The 18,016-nt window shown below is 39.8% G+C and overlaps 3 protein-coding genes across 11 annotated transcripts in view; 1 reads left to right on the top strand and 2 right to left on the bottom strand.

Moving 5' to 3' along the window:
- The window catches only part of fsip1 (fibrous sheath interacting protein 1), a 15,750-nt gene extending 12,865 nt beyond the window's left edge, over nt 1-2,885 (bottom strand). Inside the window, exons 1-5 of one of the 7 annotated variants that reach the window (XM_046061786.1) lie at nt 2,180-2,885; nt 2,026-2,083; nt 1,766-1,950; nt 1,579-1,660; nt 1,396-1,485 (exon numbers count right to left, since the gene is read on the bottom strand). In XM_046061786.1, coding sequence (XP_045917742.1) covers nt 1,396-1,485; nt 1,579-1,660; nt 1,766-1,950; nt 2,026-2,083; nt 2,180-2,341 — 577 coding nt within the window. In that variant the 5' untranslated portion in view covers nt 2,342-2,885. The remainder of the gene's footprint in view (nt 1-1,395; nt 1,486-1,578; nt 1,661-1,765; nt 1,951-2,025; nt 2,084-2,179) is intronic. The other 6 variants (XM_046061789.1, XM_046061788.1, XM_046061791.1 and 3 more) reach the window with 6 other exon arrangements.
- LOC123978532 (sushi domain-containing protein 4-like) lies at nt 2,511-11,822 on the top strand. Of its 3 annotated transcripts, none has more exons than XM_046061785.1 (10): nt 2,511-2,615; nt 3,384-3,525; nt 4,087-4,278; nt 4,543-4,734; nt 5,015-5,206; nt 8,714-8,905; nt 9,669-9,863; nt 9,952-10,084; nt 10,237-10,628; nt 10,711-11,822. In XM_046061785.1, the coding sequence occupies exons 2-10, from the start codon at nt 3,408-3,410 to the stop codon at nt 10,734-10,736; spliced, it is 1,632 nt and encodes a 543-aa protein (XP_045917741.1). In that variant the 5' UTR covers nt 2,511-2,615; nt 3,384-3,407; the 3' UTR covers nt 10,737-11,822. The 3 variants fall into 3 exon arrangements, with proteins under 3 accessions (XP_045917741.1, XP_045917739.1, XP_045917740.1); XM_046061783.1 differs by having other exon boundaries at nt 2,517-2,743; XM_046061784.1 differs by having other exon boundaries at nt 2,610-2,747.
- On the bottom strand, nt 9,561-18,016 carry LOC123978534 (sodium/bile acid cotransporter-like). Its single transcript, XM_046061794.1, has 6 exons — nt 17,963-18,016; nt 13,954-14,390; nt 13,533-13,737; nt 13,103-13,281; nt 12,541-12,740; nt 9,561-12,387 (listed from the first exon to the last, which is right to left on the bottom strand). Exons 2-6 carry the CDS (start codon nt 14,352-14,354, stop codon nt 12,335-12,337), a joined length of 1,038 nt encoding a protein of 345 aa, XP_045917750.1. The 5' UTR covers nt 14,355-14,390; nt 17,963-18,016; the 3' UTR covers nt 9,561-12,334.

Genomic DNA, 18,016 nt, shown 5'->3' with positions numbered 1-18,016 from the left:
TGGTCAAACTGTTACACATTGACTTCAGAAAAACTGTTGTAATCTCCAAGTGTACTAGTGTCTGCAACAGCCTGCCATAACTGGGAAAAACAACAGCTGTAATTGCCTGAGCTTATGGCGCCATCATGTGTACAATCTAGGCAGTAGTACTAATAAGACAGAGAAACATGAATATACACACTCACTGGCACTTTCTAAGGTATACCTTGCAATTCTAGTTGTACCCCCTTTTGCCTTCAGAACTGCCTTAATTCTTTGTGGCATACTTTCAACAAGCTGTTGGAAACATTCCTCTGAGACTTTGGTCCTTATTGACTTGATAGCATCACTCAGTTGCTGCAGATTTGTTGGCTGCACATCCATGATGAGAATCTCCAGTTCCAACACATCCCTAAGGTGCTCTATTGGGTTGAGATCTGGTGACTGTGGAGGCCATTGGAGTTCAGTGAACTCATTGTCATGTTCAAGAAACCAGTTTGAGATGATTTGAGCTTTGTGACATGGGGCATTATCCTGCTGGAATTAGCCATCAGAAGATGGGTAAACTGGGATCATAAAGGGGTGGACATGGTCAGAAACAATACTCAGGTAGGCTGTGATGTTTAACCTATGCTCAGTTGGTACTAAGGGGCCCAGAGTGTGCCAGGAAAATATCCCCACACCATTACACAACCAGGCAGGACAGATCCATGCTTTCATGTTATTTACGCCAAATTCTGACCCTACTATCTGAATGTCACAGCTGAAATCGATAATCATCAGACAAGGCAACGTTTTTCCAATCTTCTATTGTCCAATTTTGGTGAGCCAGTGTGAATTGTAGCCTCAGTTTCCTGTTCTTAACTGACAGTAGTGGCATCCGGTGTGCTGCTGTAGCCCATCTGCTTCAAGGTTCGACTTGTTTTGCGTTCAGAGATGGTATTCCACAAACCTTGGTTATAACAAGTGGTTATTTGTGTTACTGTTGCTTTTCTGTCATCTCAAACCAGTCTGCCCATTCTCCTCTGACATCAACAAGGCATTTTTTTCCACACAACTGCCGCTCACTGGATATTTTCTCTTTTTCGGACCATTCTCTGTAAACCCTAGAGATGGCTGTGCGTGAAAATCCCAGTAGATTAGCAGTTTCTGAAATACTCAGACCAGCAACAACAACCATGCCACGTTCAAAGTCACTTAAATCCCCTTTCCTTCCCCATTCTGATGCTCGGTTTGAACTTCAGCAAGTTGTCTTGACCACGTCTACATGCCTAAATGCAGTGAGTTGCTGCCTTGTGACTGGCTGATTAGCCATTTGTGTTAACAAGCAATTGAACAGGTGTACCTAAATAAGTGCCCGGTGACTGTATATGTGCACGCTGCATTTTCTGTCTTGCTCGATTTTCACTAACTCACTTTGCTCCAAGTATTGGCCATCTCTGTTGTGCTCACAATCAGGAACCTGAGTTTCAAACACGGGCACAAACTCTTGCTCTTCTTCTGTTCCTTTAAGATAAAGAAAAACACATTTAAGATGTTTCACAGTGACATATTAAACTTTTCAACAATTTTGCTGCTCTGTATACTGCCTGTACTTACCAGTGGGTGCTTCCAGGGCCAAAAACAACCTTGTGTTCAAAGCTTCATGGGCACATTCACAGTGACCTTCAGGCTTATTCTGCTGCAGAAAAATACACAGTATAACATCACACCATATGTTGCAAGTGTGACTACAATTTTTTGTCAAAACAGTACTGGTCTAGAAAACTGTAAGTAGAGTGAATACACTGTCTATGTCTACCAGGAACTCTTGCCAGAGTTTTGCTTGTAGTTCTTTCCTTTGACGCTTGACTTCATTTTCTTTGCAGATCTTTGCAGACAGTATTTCATCAAGCCGTCTCATTTCCTCAATGGCTTTCTGTAGTTTTAAATATTCCTTCTCTTCATCAGCAACTTCAACCTGACACTGACCTGAAACATGTACAAATATTGTAGTGTGGGGAAGCTTAATTAAACTGTTAGTTTCTCACTCCATTGTACACTTACCTTTGTCAGGACCTCTGGCTGAGGAGTTGATTATAGTTTCTTCACAGCTGCTCTGGAGCTACAAGACAATGTTTTTTGTTACTGGAACTTGTCCAATTTTGCATGTCAGTAATCGTGAATTGTAAAATGTCAGTATTGACATTGATTTAATTACCTGCACATCAGCAGCATCGTTGGTCAAAACAACAAGGGCAAATGGAGTTGTAGGAATAATTCTGTCACCATGAGGCAATGACACGCTCGACACACGGCTACCTGTTTGCTCACTCGATGCAGGTCGGGAAATATCATCTAAACTACCTCTGGTAATTTCCATAGCGTGATTCGCTTAAGCTGTATATATATAACGACAGCAAAGTATTTGCAATTATTAAATAGCTGTTGGCTAAGTACAACCACGTATTGGTATCAACAGATACTGGTAACTATGGACGCAAACACAACCGGATGTTGTAACTCTGGAAATGTGCATTTATTATGGCTACCGGAGGAAATCAGGCAGCTCAGCTGATGCCTCAGTCGATTGAGCTTGCGTAGCGGATGTCAAGCCAGCCGTAAGGGAGCTAGTTAGCGGTTAGCTGTACCGCTCGGTTCGTAAAATCATATGTTTGTTGTTTCAACAGCAACGTTAAATGTCTTAGGTGTAGCTGAGAAATTGGTGATAAATGTCTACAGTGTGAGAAAGCGGTGGTGGTGGTTTTGCGGCCGTGTGTTTGTGGTAGGTAAGTTAATGTTAACCAACACGCAATGTTCATTTCTAACGTAAGCTAGCGTCAGCAAGCTACAAAGGTTAATATTGACCATCAGGTAATTTAGTGAACGAAAGTCAGCATTGGTGTGCTCTGTTGGATATTATACGTTTTCTGTAGGTGGTAGCACAGTTACTAGCTAGTTATCATATACGCTAACTGTACATACGCGATATGTGAATAGGAGGTATTTTGTTTTGGCCTTGTTCTTGGTAACGTTAACGTTACCAAAGCTAAGCACTGGAAATGGGTGTGTAAATAGCCGCTGAAACGGAACCATTCAGAACCAGAGTTAGATTTTATATACTGGGGGCATATTAGCGAAAGCAATTGCTTCGCTAACACTCATAATTAAAAGGCGGAATTTCCGTGGTTTTCTAATTACCGCTAGCTTGCTAAATGATTAACGTGATACCAGTATTGCTAGTTTTCCCTGTCAGGCTTGTCATTGTACCACGGTCCCACAATCACACCCATTTCGCTGGCCGCTGTCCATGCTCTGCAGAGTACCTGCACCAGGCAGGTCTCAGCATATGATCAAGGCTATGAGGAATTGTTTTTATTTTATGATGATACATTTGTAATTACATGATTTTCTTATCACTCCAGGTTGAATTGACTCTGCAGGGGAAGATGTGCAATGGAATGATAGAGTCAATACCAAAAGCCTTTTGGGCCCACACCTCAGCCACTAAACGGTCTTTCTCGTTGTTGCTGGTACTCACTGCAGTGTCCGCTGGGCAAGGGTCAGGTAAGAGGCAGAATTTATGGTTGCACACTCATACATCACCGAACTTTATGGATCATGTCTGTATTGTATTAGCCTTTCTTTTGTCTGCTGAAGAAACATTATTAAATCAGCGTTGTCATTGCATAGACCAAATGGGTGGATGTCAGGCAGTCCTGACTTAGTTTATTCCAGTAGATTTATCATCAGTAAAAGTACAGCCCTGACAAAACAGCCCTGTAACTAACTGATATGATGATGTGATCTAAATATCATATGGTGTCATGTCATATTAATGTGTTATTTTCTTAGTATGATTTACTAATGTCTAATGTTTGTTATGGAGCTATTGAATTGGAGTACAGTATATAGTGTATATTTTGTAATGTCCACCCCCTGTATGTTATGCCACTGCAAAGCCTGTCTAGTACACATGGTTACCATAGATCATTCTGTGTTTCTATCACTTGTGGCTTTACTGGGTAATATTATCTAACCAGGCTGAAAATGTTTTTTGTATTAATTCTACTGAAACTGGAGACGTTTCACAGAATTTCCTCTTTTTTTTTCGTCTTCTGTTCCCAGGATGTGTGAGGCCATATATGGTCCAGAACAGCTGGGTAAACCTCACAGAAACCAACAGGGGCTCGTTCCCTGTGGGCACTGTGCTACAGTACAGCTGTGACCCCGGTTACCTGCCAGACGGACCTAGCATCCTCACCTGCAACACACCGGGACGCTGGTCCTCTGACCCCCCTCACTGTATACGCAGTGGTGGTAAGATATTCTATCCACCACTGTCTTTTCAGATTTGTAACATAATGAGGGCTCACTCTGTTGTGCACTAGCCTAACTTACAATCCTTCTCTCATAAGTAAAAACATATTTACTTTCAGTTATTTTCACATTTTAATTATGTGGCACTTCAGTCTCTGTAATGATATTTTGACACAAGTATAAACTTGAAAGAAAAGGAAAAAAACACAACTAGTTTTTAAAGTACTTTACATGTTGTGTGTTGTATCCCCCCCACCCAATCAGCATGTCTACCCCTCTCAAAACCCGAGAATGGAGGCTACATCTGTCATCCATCCCCCTGTCGAATGTTTTCTCATGGCACTGTGATTGAGTTCTTCTGTGATGAGGGTTTGGTTCTCAGTGGAGACTATAACTACCTGACCTGTCAGGATGGACAGTGGGACGGCCCCATGCAGATCAGTTGTGTCAGCCAAGGTTGGTCAGTCCTCAAACTCGGATCTGTCAGTAGATTCATGTATTGGTCTTAAACCACTGGTCTCAACTATCTCAAGTGGAAGTGATTGTCTTCAAAACACATTTTTATGTTAAGGTCTTTTCTAAAGAGTTTGTTCTGTTTTTAGCTCTTTTTAATCTGTGTTTAATCTCTGTCTTACCTGTAAATTGCTTTGTAACAAGGTCTTAGAAATATCCTACAAAAACAAAACCTATACTAAAAATTAAAAGTTATGTTCTCCTCCCTTTTGTTTTATTTGAGGTTGTGTAAGACCCTCTACGGTGCAGCATGGCTCAACTAATCTGACAGACACCAACAGAAGCTTGTTCCCTGTGGGCACGGTGCTGCAGTACAGCTGTGACCCCGGTTACCTGCCAGATGGACCTAGCATCCTCACCTGCACCACACTGGGACGGTGGTCTTCTGAACCTCCTCACTGTGTACGCAGTGACGGTAAAGACAAACTTCCTCGTAATAATATTCAAGTCCCCCCCCAAGTCTTTGACTTTTCCTAAAAGTGTGTTATGTAGCACCCCCTATTGTTAAAAAATGTCAAGATAAAGCCAGATTTAAAAAATGGGCTTTTATACCAATAAGCGCCAGCGGGTAAAATTTATCCCTATAGAGAATACAGTAATTTTAGCACTGTTCATTTTGCGCGTTTAGATAAACATTCTATGTTGCCATTGGCAACGCCATTTCCACTACAGGCATTACACTTGCTCAGCGCAGTGAGTGAAGGAGAGTCTGACAGTGGGGGCTGAGCGATGTGTCCTAGGTTGATTCTGCATCTGACGGGTCATTATCTGACAGCGATCCACTTGTATGAAGTAAACATGCATAAAAGCTGCTGCTTCTAACTTTTTTGTAGGCTACTTGATCATCAAAACTAATGCTGCAGTAGCCTAGTTTTTCGCTGTGATAGAGGTGTGTTCTGCGGCCCCTTCAAGAGAGCCCCTTGTGTGCATTTTGAGCGGCTATAACTTATCCTATGCTATGTATTTTTTTTTTTAGTAAAAGTGATCATTGTACATTTATCCTTGGGTAAAAATCTACTATAAATTTTGGAATTGATAATTGTTTCTTTCGAATAAATAGCCTACTTTTATTTGGACTTTCAAACTTTAGTAGCTATGTGTTACTCTCTGGATGCCCGATGGACTCCAAAAAAAACAAGCAGACCAGTAAGAACTAGCCGACATTATGAGGCCTATTATTACCGCCTATAAAACACTAAAACAGTGAGTTGTTTTTGTAAATTGTATGCTGCATTTAAATTCAAGCTGTGTTTAGAATATAACTAGGCTATAACATCTATAACAGCAGTGAGTGGATGACATCAAAAGAGCCGCCGCGTGTGAACGTGCCCTTCACAGATGCGCAGCGCAAGCGATCGACCTGCACAGTGAAGACAATGAATAAAATAGAATAAACATTTTGTAAATGCCTGAAATATGGGGATGATGTTTATAGGAAATGCGCAGCCAAGCTGCTAAATGTTTCCCCAAGTGTGTTGGAGCAACATGTAGCAGAAATAATCACAAAATCACTGCATTTTTATATGGCGATTATAGGTATACAACGAACCCTGGCGGTTCTATTGTTAAAGCCCACCAGGTCACCTGCTTGAGCTAGTTTTAAGTTGCTTAGATTGTGCATACCAATATAAATGTTTAAACTTTTGTCAGTATGGACATGCTACACATAGTTAAATCAGTTAGATTCTTCACAATTCAATCGTTTAGTTAATTTTACGGAAACAATGAGCACCAAATAATTATTCATTCAGATTTACTGGCATGGTAAATTAATTAAAAGCAATATAAGCAAGGTGAGTTCAGTGATTTAGGCAAATAAAAGCCCGGGCTATTAATTGAAGTTCTACAGTAAACCTCTTTACTCCTGGTATCAACATGTAGTGTAACCTAAATCCATGGAAAGGATCTTCTTTTTGTTTTGTTGTTGATGTATTATAGTTTTCTTTTATACTTTCCTTTTATCTATTTAGTTGTCAATATTTATTTCAGTTTCATTCTTTAATGTATTTTCTGTTTGTATTTCAATTTTCATCTGTGGTTTTAACACATTCAGTTTGTTTACATTTAGGGCTGGGGCGATTCGTCGACGGAATCGACGTCATCGATCACGTAAATACGTCGCCGCGTCGCTGCATCCGGTGTGGGATTATCCCGGACAAGCTCCAGCTACAAGACCGCGGCTTTGACTGTCTAAAGTTTGGAGTATTTCAGACAGACACTCAACAACGTGCTGCTCTGTCAGCTCTGTGAACTGGAAACAGCTTCACTGCAGCACAACTGCTGTCCACGAACACGTGAAGCAGCACGAACACGTGAAACGAAAGTATCCCGGAGGACTTTATCTAGACGGCAGCACCGCAAATCGTGTTTACTTTCTGTCGGCACATTATCAGCATGAGGACACGTAGTCCATTAAAATATTTATTGCCCCGCTGCTGTCATGGTAACGTAACGTATCACCGCGTGTCATCTAATGTTCAGCCGTTTCATATTTTCTGTTTATTTAACGGCCACGTATGAGCGAGAAAACAGCTGAAACTAACAATACAGACGATCCGTGACTGTCTGAACAGTCTGTGAGTCCTTTCAGGTGTTCACTGGTGCAGAAATACATTTGATTATCATACTGCATTTCTTAATATTTAAATAATTCCATGTCAGAAACATTTAAAGTTTTAAGTAAAGCAGCCTAATTAGTCAGTTATGTGGAAATTTGATTCATTTTAAGATTTGCTGCTATTGTCATTATTCTAATGTGCTTCATCAGGATGATTTATTATTTATAATAGATTTATTGATTAGACATGTTGACAAGAGTAATAGGCAACTTTTCTTTATTTCGAATAAAAAAAATTAGTCGTTAGATTAATCAACTAATCGAAAAATTAATCGTTAGATTAATCGACTTGAAAAATAATCGATATGTACAGCCCTATTTACATTAATAACATTGATTTGGATGGAACATAAACAAGCTCAACTGTTCTTGTAAATGCCGTCAATGATATACTGGGGCTCTGATCATACAAACCAACTCCACAAGAGGTCAGAGACACATTTTGTGTTTTTTGTTTGTTTGTTTTTTTAAAAAACAACATTCAGCAACTGTGATAACAAAATATTATGACCGACACGCTGCCCAGATACTACATACTGAGAATATCCATGGATAGAGACAAAGCAAGTTTTTATTATAAACAGATAGTCCAGGAAGAGAAATAGTGAAACATTTCTGAAACAACATCCAGCACTGGAGTTGATGTATTTATTGTTTTCCTGTCTTTCCATGGACAGTATGCGAGCCGCCATATCAGCCAGAGAACAGGGGCTATAATTCAATTCAAATCAGCTTCATTGGCGTGAATGTATAACAACAGTATTGCCAAAGTTGCATATACCTATACCTGCCACCCCTCCACATATGGAAGACCTACTCATGGCACTGTGATTGAATATTTCTGTGATGAATGTTATATTCTATTGTCTTCCATAATCTATCCATAAGGAAGACGATAGATTCTGTACCTACCTTTGGGAAATGGGACAAACTAGTGCCAATCAGCTGCCTCATGGAGAAAGGAAAAGATAGATTAGCTGACACATTTGACCTATTAAATAAATAGTTACAAAGTTCTGTACCAGTAACGGGGTCAACTGTTTATCTGTCTCACAGACTGCAACCGTTTTTATGCTCAGGGATTTACTTATTTATTTTAATGTTTTGTGTAAAGCTGTAAAGTTTTTGTTAATTGTTCTTACTCTGTTGTATCCATTGAACTTGTTTTTATCTTTTTGTAAAGCACTTTGTAACATTGTTTTATAAACAAGTGCTTTATAAACAAAACCTGTGGTTTGTTATAAAAAAAATAATTTGATCTGTTTACTGCATTTTTGACTGTTGTCCTATTTTTCTTTTTTTAAGGCTGTGTAAGACCCTCTACGGTGCAGCATGGCTCAACTAATCTGACAGAAACCAACAGAAGCTCGTTCCCTGTGGGCACGGTGCTGCAGTACAGCTGTGGCCCCGGTTACCTGCCAGATGGACCTAGCATCCTCACGTGCACCATACTGGGACGGTGGTCTTCTGAACCTCCTCACTGTATACGCAGTGACGGTAAAGACAAACCTCGTAGTACTGTCTGCATTTCTGCCTCTGCCTCTTGGCAACATAAACCCTCTTTATGCCTCGTATCAATGTAGATAGTATCTGATTTTGGTGTATTGTAGTTTCAGATTTTTCGTTATTTATCTTGATTTAGTTTTTAATATTTATTTCAGTTTCATCTTTAATGTATTTTCTGTTTGTAATTTCAATTTACACCTGTGGTTTTAAAAAATTCATTTTGGTTATATTAATAACATGGATTTGGATTGTGCTAAAACAAGCTAAACTGGTCTGTATGGAGTTTGGGGCTCTGATCATATAAACCAACTCCACAAGAGGTCCAAGACACATTTTGTGTTTTAAGTCAACATCCAGCAACTGTCATAACAAAATATTATTGTTGCATACTCCAGAATATCCATGGATAGAGACAAAGCAAGTTTTTTATTACAAACAGATCCACTGAGACATACTGATTCCTTCGTGAAACAACATGCAGCACTGGATTTGATTTTTCTTTTTCTTTATTTTTTTTTTTCCTTTCCATGGACAGTTACATATATCCATGGATAGCGACAAATCAGTTTTATTACAGAAACACCAGGAGAAAGTGAGATACTGTAGAAGAGAAATCTTAATGGTAGATGCAGTAAAGTACATAGTGATAGGTAAGGCAAGTTTATTTGTATAGCACCTTTCAACAATGGCATGGAACAACATACAGCGCTGGAGTTGATGGATTTGTCTTGTATTCCTCTCTTTCCGTGGACAGTATGCCAGCCTCCATATCAGCCAGAGAACGGGGGCTACACCTGCCACCCCTCCACATGTGAAAGACTCACTCATGGCACTGTGATTGAATATTTCTGTGATGAAGGCTATATTCTTAAGGGAGACTATAAATACCTTACCTGTCAGTATGGGGAATGGGACAGCCAAGTGAAGCTCAGCTGCCTCATGGAGCAAGGTAAAAAAAAAAAAAAATCGGTACTATTAAATGGATAATTACAAGAACTTATTTACAAATAGCTGTCAACTGTTTATGTGCCTCACAGATCGCAATCCAACTTTACCATTGGGGATGCCCGCCTTGTCAATAGTGGCATCCACAGCCAGTTCAGTGGCCCTAATCTTGCTCCTGGTGGTGCTGTTTGTACTTCTGCAGCCAAAAATCAAGTCCCTCCATCGGTGAGTCTGCCCTTGAAATCATGCTTTTCACTACCAGCATCTTATTAACAATGCATCTTTTACTAGATACCAAAGGCACCTTTAATGGAGGAAACGAGTTGTAGAAGTGATAAGTTGACAAATTTGACATCCCTCTGGTCCTCCACACCTAGACGGGATCAGGGTGTGTCCGGCCAGCCTGTGTCAATCATGGTGGAAGGAGTCCAGGTGACTCTGCCCTCGTATGAGGAGGCTGTGAGTAGTAGTGGGGCCTCAGCCAACAGCTCAGAGTCTCGAGTCCAGATAGTCCTGTCTGAGGGCCAGCATGCCACAGCGCCAGAGGCTGGCCCCTCTAGGCCTTTATCCCTCAAACAACAGCAGTCGGAGATGGCTGTGGTCCACCCTGTACCGCTGTCCTCATCCTCCTCGTCACCCTCGCCCTCATCCTCTACCTGGGTTCTGGAGCACGTAGGTGCTGCAGCCCCTTCATCCTCACGAGAAAGGCCGTCTGCAGGCAGCGACCAACACAGCTTGTCTCTGGACTCTGAGATGGACTACTCTGATGGTAAAGCCCCCCCATTCAGACACACTCTTCACTTTAAAATCCCCACTTAGTACTGAAGCAAATGTGTTTCTGCTGTCTACAGATATGCCGTTGCTGAAGGAGGCCTGAAAAAAGCTGCAGCCTTTTGACTTTCCCGAGACCACCAGCATTGTTACTGAGCTGTACCGGTGACCGGGATGCCATTTGAAGAGGCCCTGAGTGAAGCTGTGGGTCACTCAGAATAGTTCCTCTGACCATCTCAAAGGAGAACAGAGAAGGGATTCACATGTACATACATGCTTTTATTGTTATATTTTTTTTTATAGGAATTCCTTCACTATGTATGTACAGCTACAGACTGAATGAATGGGCAAAGCTGCTCATTTTGGGAGCTAAATATCTCATCAGTGTCTTGTTTTGTCTCATTATTTAAGGTGTTATTAATCATGACTCATGCCATTTCATACATCACTGTACAGTTTAAGGCTTCTTGTCCACCCATGAGTTTCACTCTGCTGCATATTTCATTGGACTGAGGGCAAACACTTTAAGAGACTTGTTGTTTCAGGCCTGTATTCAGCACATTTCATCCTTAGAGAGTTCACATGTATTCTCTTCATACTCATACCCTTGCCCCAATGGCCTTAGCTTTCCACTTCTATGCACAGGTATCTATATGTCAAATAAGGAATTTCAAAAATGAATGTCAGTTAAATGCCTCCACCGCTTAGTGTAATATGTGTGGCTTTGTCAGACACATCACTTGTACACCAGAAAATATTGTTCTTTTTAATTTATGCAGGCTGCTTGGAAATTTCTATTTTTAAGTCTTAACAGGAAACTGAAATGTGTATTTAATTTATTTGTGTCCAGAACGCTGTTGACCAGCTGTGGCTTTTTTTAATGCTTCCACAGCTCTTAGAAATGTAGTTCTTTTCACTTTGCCTCTTCCATTTTAACTCTACTGCAGGCACGTTATGTGACACTGTAAACATGGTTGTGAAGATCCAACACAAAAATGAGTAAGTGTACAGATTAGTGTAATGTCTGTGTTCGCTTTGTTTGACTGTCCATTGAATTTACTTTTGGACTGAGGAATGGATTAGTTTTTGTTTGTGAAGATGGTATTTTAATATATGTAAAAAGTTTTAAGTTAAGTTTACTCTGTATATACCATGTGGCCATTTTGATTAAATATTATTTGAGGTGTTCAAATTGCCTGTATCTTTCTTCATTCGAGTGCTTTCTGCATCTTTGAAACATCTGAGCTTGACTTTCCTCTGAGGTCTGACATATTTATGTCCAAATATTTAGTAACGCACAGCACAACTCTCCCGTCTCAAAAGACCAAATGACACATCGATCATTGTGATTTTTAGAAACTCATTTATTCATATAAAATTTGCTAAAATATATTCAAACTGCCTTGCACCAGATATTTAGAATACAAAAATATAAATACAAAATGTCATTATTAATCATTGACTTTCTACTTAAACATGCACTGACTGTAATTGACATTGTATAGACTCAATCAAGTAAATGATGATTAAAGTATTAGTGGCTGCACATTCTCAACAATCTTTCTGTTAGTATCACAGGCCTGAGTGAGGAATATGCAGATGACCCAGAGATAGTGAGGGCGCTGGATAGCTGCAGCCTCTGTGGGTAGGATGCAGCTCTCTTTCATTTCCCTCTCCAGCACTGGGTTGTCATCTGTGATGCTGTCACGGATTTGCCACCTCTTGTTTAACCTCTATACTCTGGAATATTATTTTATCTGTGAGAAAAGAGAAGGGTGATATCTTAGACTTTCTTACATCTGAATTCAGAAGACCGATGGCTACAAATGTGTGGAAAGAGTGCATGTGCTGGTCTGACCCCTCCTCCTAGCCTCATGGTACAAAAACACACAGGCAGCTGTGACATTTACCCTCAGCTGGTGGCTTGAATCTTTGGTAACATCTGAAGCACAGGCACATAAGAAGGGCCTCGGTACACTGGAATGCGATGTAGATCAGAGGGAAGAGAAAAATGGGTCCAATGACCTGTGGGGAAAAGGCCACCTTTAGGATGGCAACGCACAGCTGGATGTTTTGACACCCTGTTTCCATGGAGATGGTCCTGCTGCATCTAAAAAGAGGTGAGTCACCAATTTTAGTGTGAGTGGAAGAAATAGCTTGAAAAACATTTATTTCCAGGTTTTAATTGTTTGTCTGAAGCTTTTGTCCACTTAGTTTAACATCTAACCACATTGTTGGATGACATACTACTGGATATTTCTTTTATATGCATATGGTGGGGGCAGTATTTCATCTTTGGAAAAACATTTTGTTTTGTCTTTGTTATATTTCATTGGCAGCCTAATACTAATACCATAATATTGCGCAGTATACTCTAAGAAATAGTATAGTACACTGTTTAATATCTAGTAATTGGGACACAGCTGTAGGCTGGCTTGTTCACCAACCACAATCTAGTGTATATTCACTTACTTTGGACTGAGTCTGCATAAGACAGACAGGATATATCCCAGCATATAGCCGATCAGTGGCATCAGTGCAGCCACGGTCAGAATATCAGGTGTGAGGACCATCCATAGTGTGTCTTTGACGGCGATACAAGACAGGCTGAACATTATGACGCTGGCGATGATCAGGATGCAGAGACCGGTCTGTCGAGAAAGTGAAAACATGAATGTTTCTTGAATCTCAGCATCAAAACATCAAATGTCTCTTCTTCCCCATTTCCAAATGTGGCAAAAAACATCTGGAAACATCGAGTAGTTAGTAAGTAAGGACTGTGGCTTCCTGGTGCACAAATGTCTTCCAGTTTATTTGGACCACAAATTACAACCACGCCATGTGATGACTGGCTGTGGTAAACAACAAAATGAATGAAGGTTGAACATCTTAGGAGTCTCACTTTTTTGACGACTGGAGTGTAGTTTGGTTTGTAGTGATTAATGACAATGCCAGTGGCACAAGGCAGCAGAGTGAACACGAGACTCATGATGATGCCAACGTATGGTACAGCGTTTTCTAGCCCGGGGAAGCCTTTGCAGTAGATGTAGATCAATAAAGGCATCATACCCAGGGCCACGATACTGGAACAAGTGGTCATTACGATGCTGGGAAGGTATCAGAGAGACAAGAAACATAATTAAACATGCCTGAAATGTAAATGTTGCAAATGGTAGGCTACATGCTTGTTTTGTAGGAACATTGTTTATCGACATTCTGTGGTATGACAGCGAATTGTGCTTACACAGCTTAAGTAGTAAATTACTGTAGGCATTTGTACTCTTCCAACAAGACAGGAATCAATACGCCAATGAGGTTGTTACCTGAGGTTCATGTCACCCTTCATGGCCAGGGATAAAATGTTTGACAAGCTTCCCCCCGGACAGCAGCCGCAGATGAGCACAGTCACAGCCTTGATGGGAGGCATCTGTAGGAGTTTGGCTAGACAGAAAGCAGTCAGGGGCATGATGCCAAATTGGGCCAGCAGTGCAATGGCCACTCCTTTTGGCTTGAGGAGATGGGTTTTAATTTTGGAAATCTCCATCGTACAGCCAAGGGATATCATGGTGATGAAGAGCACAACTATGGAGAGCGTATTGATGGCTTTGTTTAAGACGGGTAAGATGAACTGGACATCCATGCTTCCATTGACAGAGACATTTCCCTCGTTATGGATGGTAGCTATCCCCTCATAGATTTCTGTCACATTCATTGTGGCACTCATCCCAGCACTGTGTGTTTACTGTACTGTGGCTTTCACCTGTCGACAAAGCAAACTCAATTAACAGCGAATGAATTACAGTTCATTACATTCCATTTCCACTTACAATTTCATTTGCTGTAGCAACAATAATCATGAAAAGTCGAAAGCCATCAATGGGTCCCTCTCTTTATACTTTCCGACTTCCCCAGCCTGTTTTTGGCACATAGTCCCAAGCAAATTAGATCCTTCTGCAGCAGGACTGTGTATGTGGGATTGATTAAAAATAAACGCCCAAGTTCTTTGTAATGTTGGAATATGTGCTTTTAATAACTTCTGAAATACAAGGGGGGCATATGCCACAGAGGAATAGGCTGTATCAGGGTTTGGACAATACTAAGGTAATATGATCAACCAAGAAAACAGAGAATATCGTATTTTCTTTGGAACTGCTGACACCAAGAAAACAGAGAATATCATCTAGCCTTTAAACCATACACCGGACATTTCGCTAGATTTTCCATTGATACCTTCATAATTTACACTGTTTTGTGAAAAAAACAAAACGATAATATTCCGGCAGCTGGGGCGCCAGAAAAATACCATAAAATAACAGTAAATAACTAACTCCGAATATTCCATAATGACAACACAGTTTGTAACTTTCATTTTACAAAAAATATTGTGTAATTTTGGGGCTTTTAATGTTTATTGAAGAAAATATACACCTGTAAAAACAATTAAATTACCTATAAATATGTTATATAAGCGTTAAACACTGCTATAATACAAAAAATCAGACTTAAAATTTGCAGTAGAGTGCAGCGATTAGTTAAGTTTTATAATTTATAAAGTTTATATAATTTTACATAAAAATCTTGTAAATGTAATCAGTGTTTAATCTAAAAAAATTATAAAATGTTTTTCCATTTAAAAAACATCAAAATACTATCCTGAAACTCTCAGCTTTTAGTATTGTGTTTATTGGAATTTTTGACCTTTCTTGTAGAAGCACATCTGTGAGGTCAGGCACAGATGTACGAGAATGCCTAGCTCGCAGTCTCTGCGGTAATTCATCCCAGTTTGCACTGAAGCCAGTTCTGTATTCACAAACATTTGTTGCTTTCCTAGATGTGAGATGAAGTGACCACAGAACAGGGAGGGTCAGGGCTAAGGGAGACACAGGAAACATCACAAACAGCTGTGGCTGCTGTGGCTAGCTACACTGACTAGCAGCTGTTCCATGGTTTTTATGGTATGTAGTCGGTTTTGTTCTAGTTACATTATACTCCATCTCTCTGACTGTGCACCCGAGTCTTCATAATATCCCCTCTCCAGTATATTCTTCATCTCTGCTTTATTAAAAAAGTAATTCTGGGGTGCAGGCCCCCGAACCACCCTAGCATATATCTAGGGGTCTCTGCTGGAACCCTTTTGCCAATTGCACCTCTGGTTAGCCCAAATGCCCAAAGGTTTGCTTACAGAACCACTCTGTCAGGTCCATGGAGCAAAATTAATCCTATGCCTAAACACAACCCTGTAGGCAGAAGAGGGACTTATTTTTCGCATCCTTAAAAAAATGTGCTTGCTGCCCCACAGCAACTGTTACTGTGTAGAAAGTTAAGCTGCATGATCAGAATCCCCTCAACAAAAGGAACTAGGAGACATGTTTTCAAGAATCACTTAATATTCCTGGCATGTCTTCACGAAGCAGAGGCAGGGTAAGGGTTAGGGCTAGTCAAATTCTTGCAAAAGAGAGGCAACACAACCATAAAAACAAGATGTCATTTAGGGCACTGAAGATATTTCTCTCATATCATTTAGTTGTTATTTTTATAAAATTTTCTCAGCACACGGTTGTGCAATTCTAATAGATAATAAACTAAGTTCTTACTTGTTCAACTTTAGTAGCACCTTGAACACAGGTGGTGTTTTGTTTCAGATATCGTTATACAATAACCAAAAACCAACATGGCTCTGTGCTCTACTGGCTGTGAAAACAAATCTCCCCCCTTGGAAAATTATTTGAAATCTTGGATTAGATCTGCACAGGATGAACTGTCAAGTAACTCATTATCTTGTTGCCTCTTAGAAAGGAAAACAGTTAAATATGTTACTGAATAATCTGCTATTCCTGAAATTGAATGTTACCACTTAAAACTGGTTTTATCTGTCGGGAGGATTTTCCCATGTTAAGTTTTACAGCCAGATAGAATACTAACTTCACTTCAAACCTGACTTTAACTGGTTTGCAGTATGCTTTTAGAGCTTAATATAATCCTTTTAAATTTGAGACTAACCCCGACCCCCAACTCTAGCAAAAAATCCAGCAAAAGACATTATCTGTGATGACTGGTAAATACTAGATAGATCTATTATATCATTGATGTGAAGCCTAGCCAGCTGCAATGCCAGCAACTTTCAGATCTCCTCCTACAGTCCAGTCTGTACCACTGATTGAGAAGAAAAGTGGCAGAAGCAGCTGTTTAACGTATTCATGATGTCTGCCTCTGCAGGTCTAAAGTCCCCCTCCACTCCAAAAATGTGTTTTGCTTATTGTTCTGTACTTGCTTAATGTTTGACATTCAGTGTGCAGGATGACTTATGTGCAGAGTTTGACTCTTTTCACATCTGTTGGGGGTGCTCACCATAAATCTCCTTAACTGAAGAACTTGTATGTACGAGTGTGATTTTTGAAGCCTGTTGCAAACCAGTATTCAACCTACACAAGTGCGATGGATGGATTTTAAGATATTTTAATTAGGTCATTTTACTTTTTGTAGAAAATTATACATCTTAAAACATGTCTTGAGGGGACTTTTGAATAATGAATATGGTAGAGCCTTGCTTTTCCCATTGACTAAAAGCTATACTGCTGTGTTTCCCCCATCAGCCACCAAACTCAGAACTGCATAGAGCAGCTACAAAAAAGGACCTTTAGCCTACAACTGAGGAGGTGTGAGTTTTCAAATTTAGCAGTTATTACTTTATTTGACTGTAGAACACAACGTCTACATCCGCAGGTGTAAACAACACTCTAACATTACAGATTCTCACAAAAGTGATTACCCCTCCCATTTTTGTAAATATTTGATCACATCTTTTTATATGACAACACTGAAGAAATTATACTTTGTTACAATGTAAAGTACTGAGTGTTCCCTCAAAATAACACATCACACAGCCATTAATGTCTAAACCACTAGCAACAAAGGTGAGTACAAACAAAAAGGTCCAAAAATCTGCTGCAGTAAATGTTCCATTATATGCTTCACTAAAATTATTAAAATATTGTTCTGACAAATTATATATCTATTCAGTAAAATAGTTATATAGTTTGGCTACTTTCACATTTAATGTAGAAAGAGAAAACTAACTTGTACTTTAGTGTCTGACTTCCCTCTTTCATGTAAAACATTAGAAATGTTTAATGAATATCATTTGCTGCAACCTTTGATGAAGGCATTATTTTATCATTTATTTGCAATTTTCTCTCTCTGAGTTGGCTTTTGCTATACAGTACACAATAAATACAATAATAATACAAGAATAAAATAGCATCAGTCTTATCCTTAAAACAAAACTAAAGATATCGTAATGATAGGCAAAGTAATAAAAAGGCAATAGCTTACCTTATTTTAAGCCAACTTCTGCGACTGCACTGTGCTCACTCACACACTGGTTTC

This window comes from Micropterus dolomieu, linkage group LG11 (genome assembly GCF_021292245.1).
Source record: "Micropterus dolomieu isolate WLL.071019.BEF.003 ecotype Adirondacks linkage group LG11, ASM2129224v1, whole genome shotgun sequence".
Classification (NCBI taxonomy): domain Eukaryota; kingdom Metazoa; phylum Chordata; class Actinopteri; order Centrarchiformes; family Centrarchidae; genus Micropterus; species Micropterus dolomieu.
This window is presented reverse-complemented; position numbering and strand designations above follow the sequence as displayed.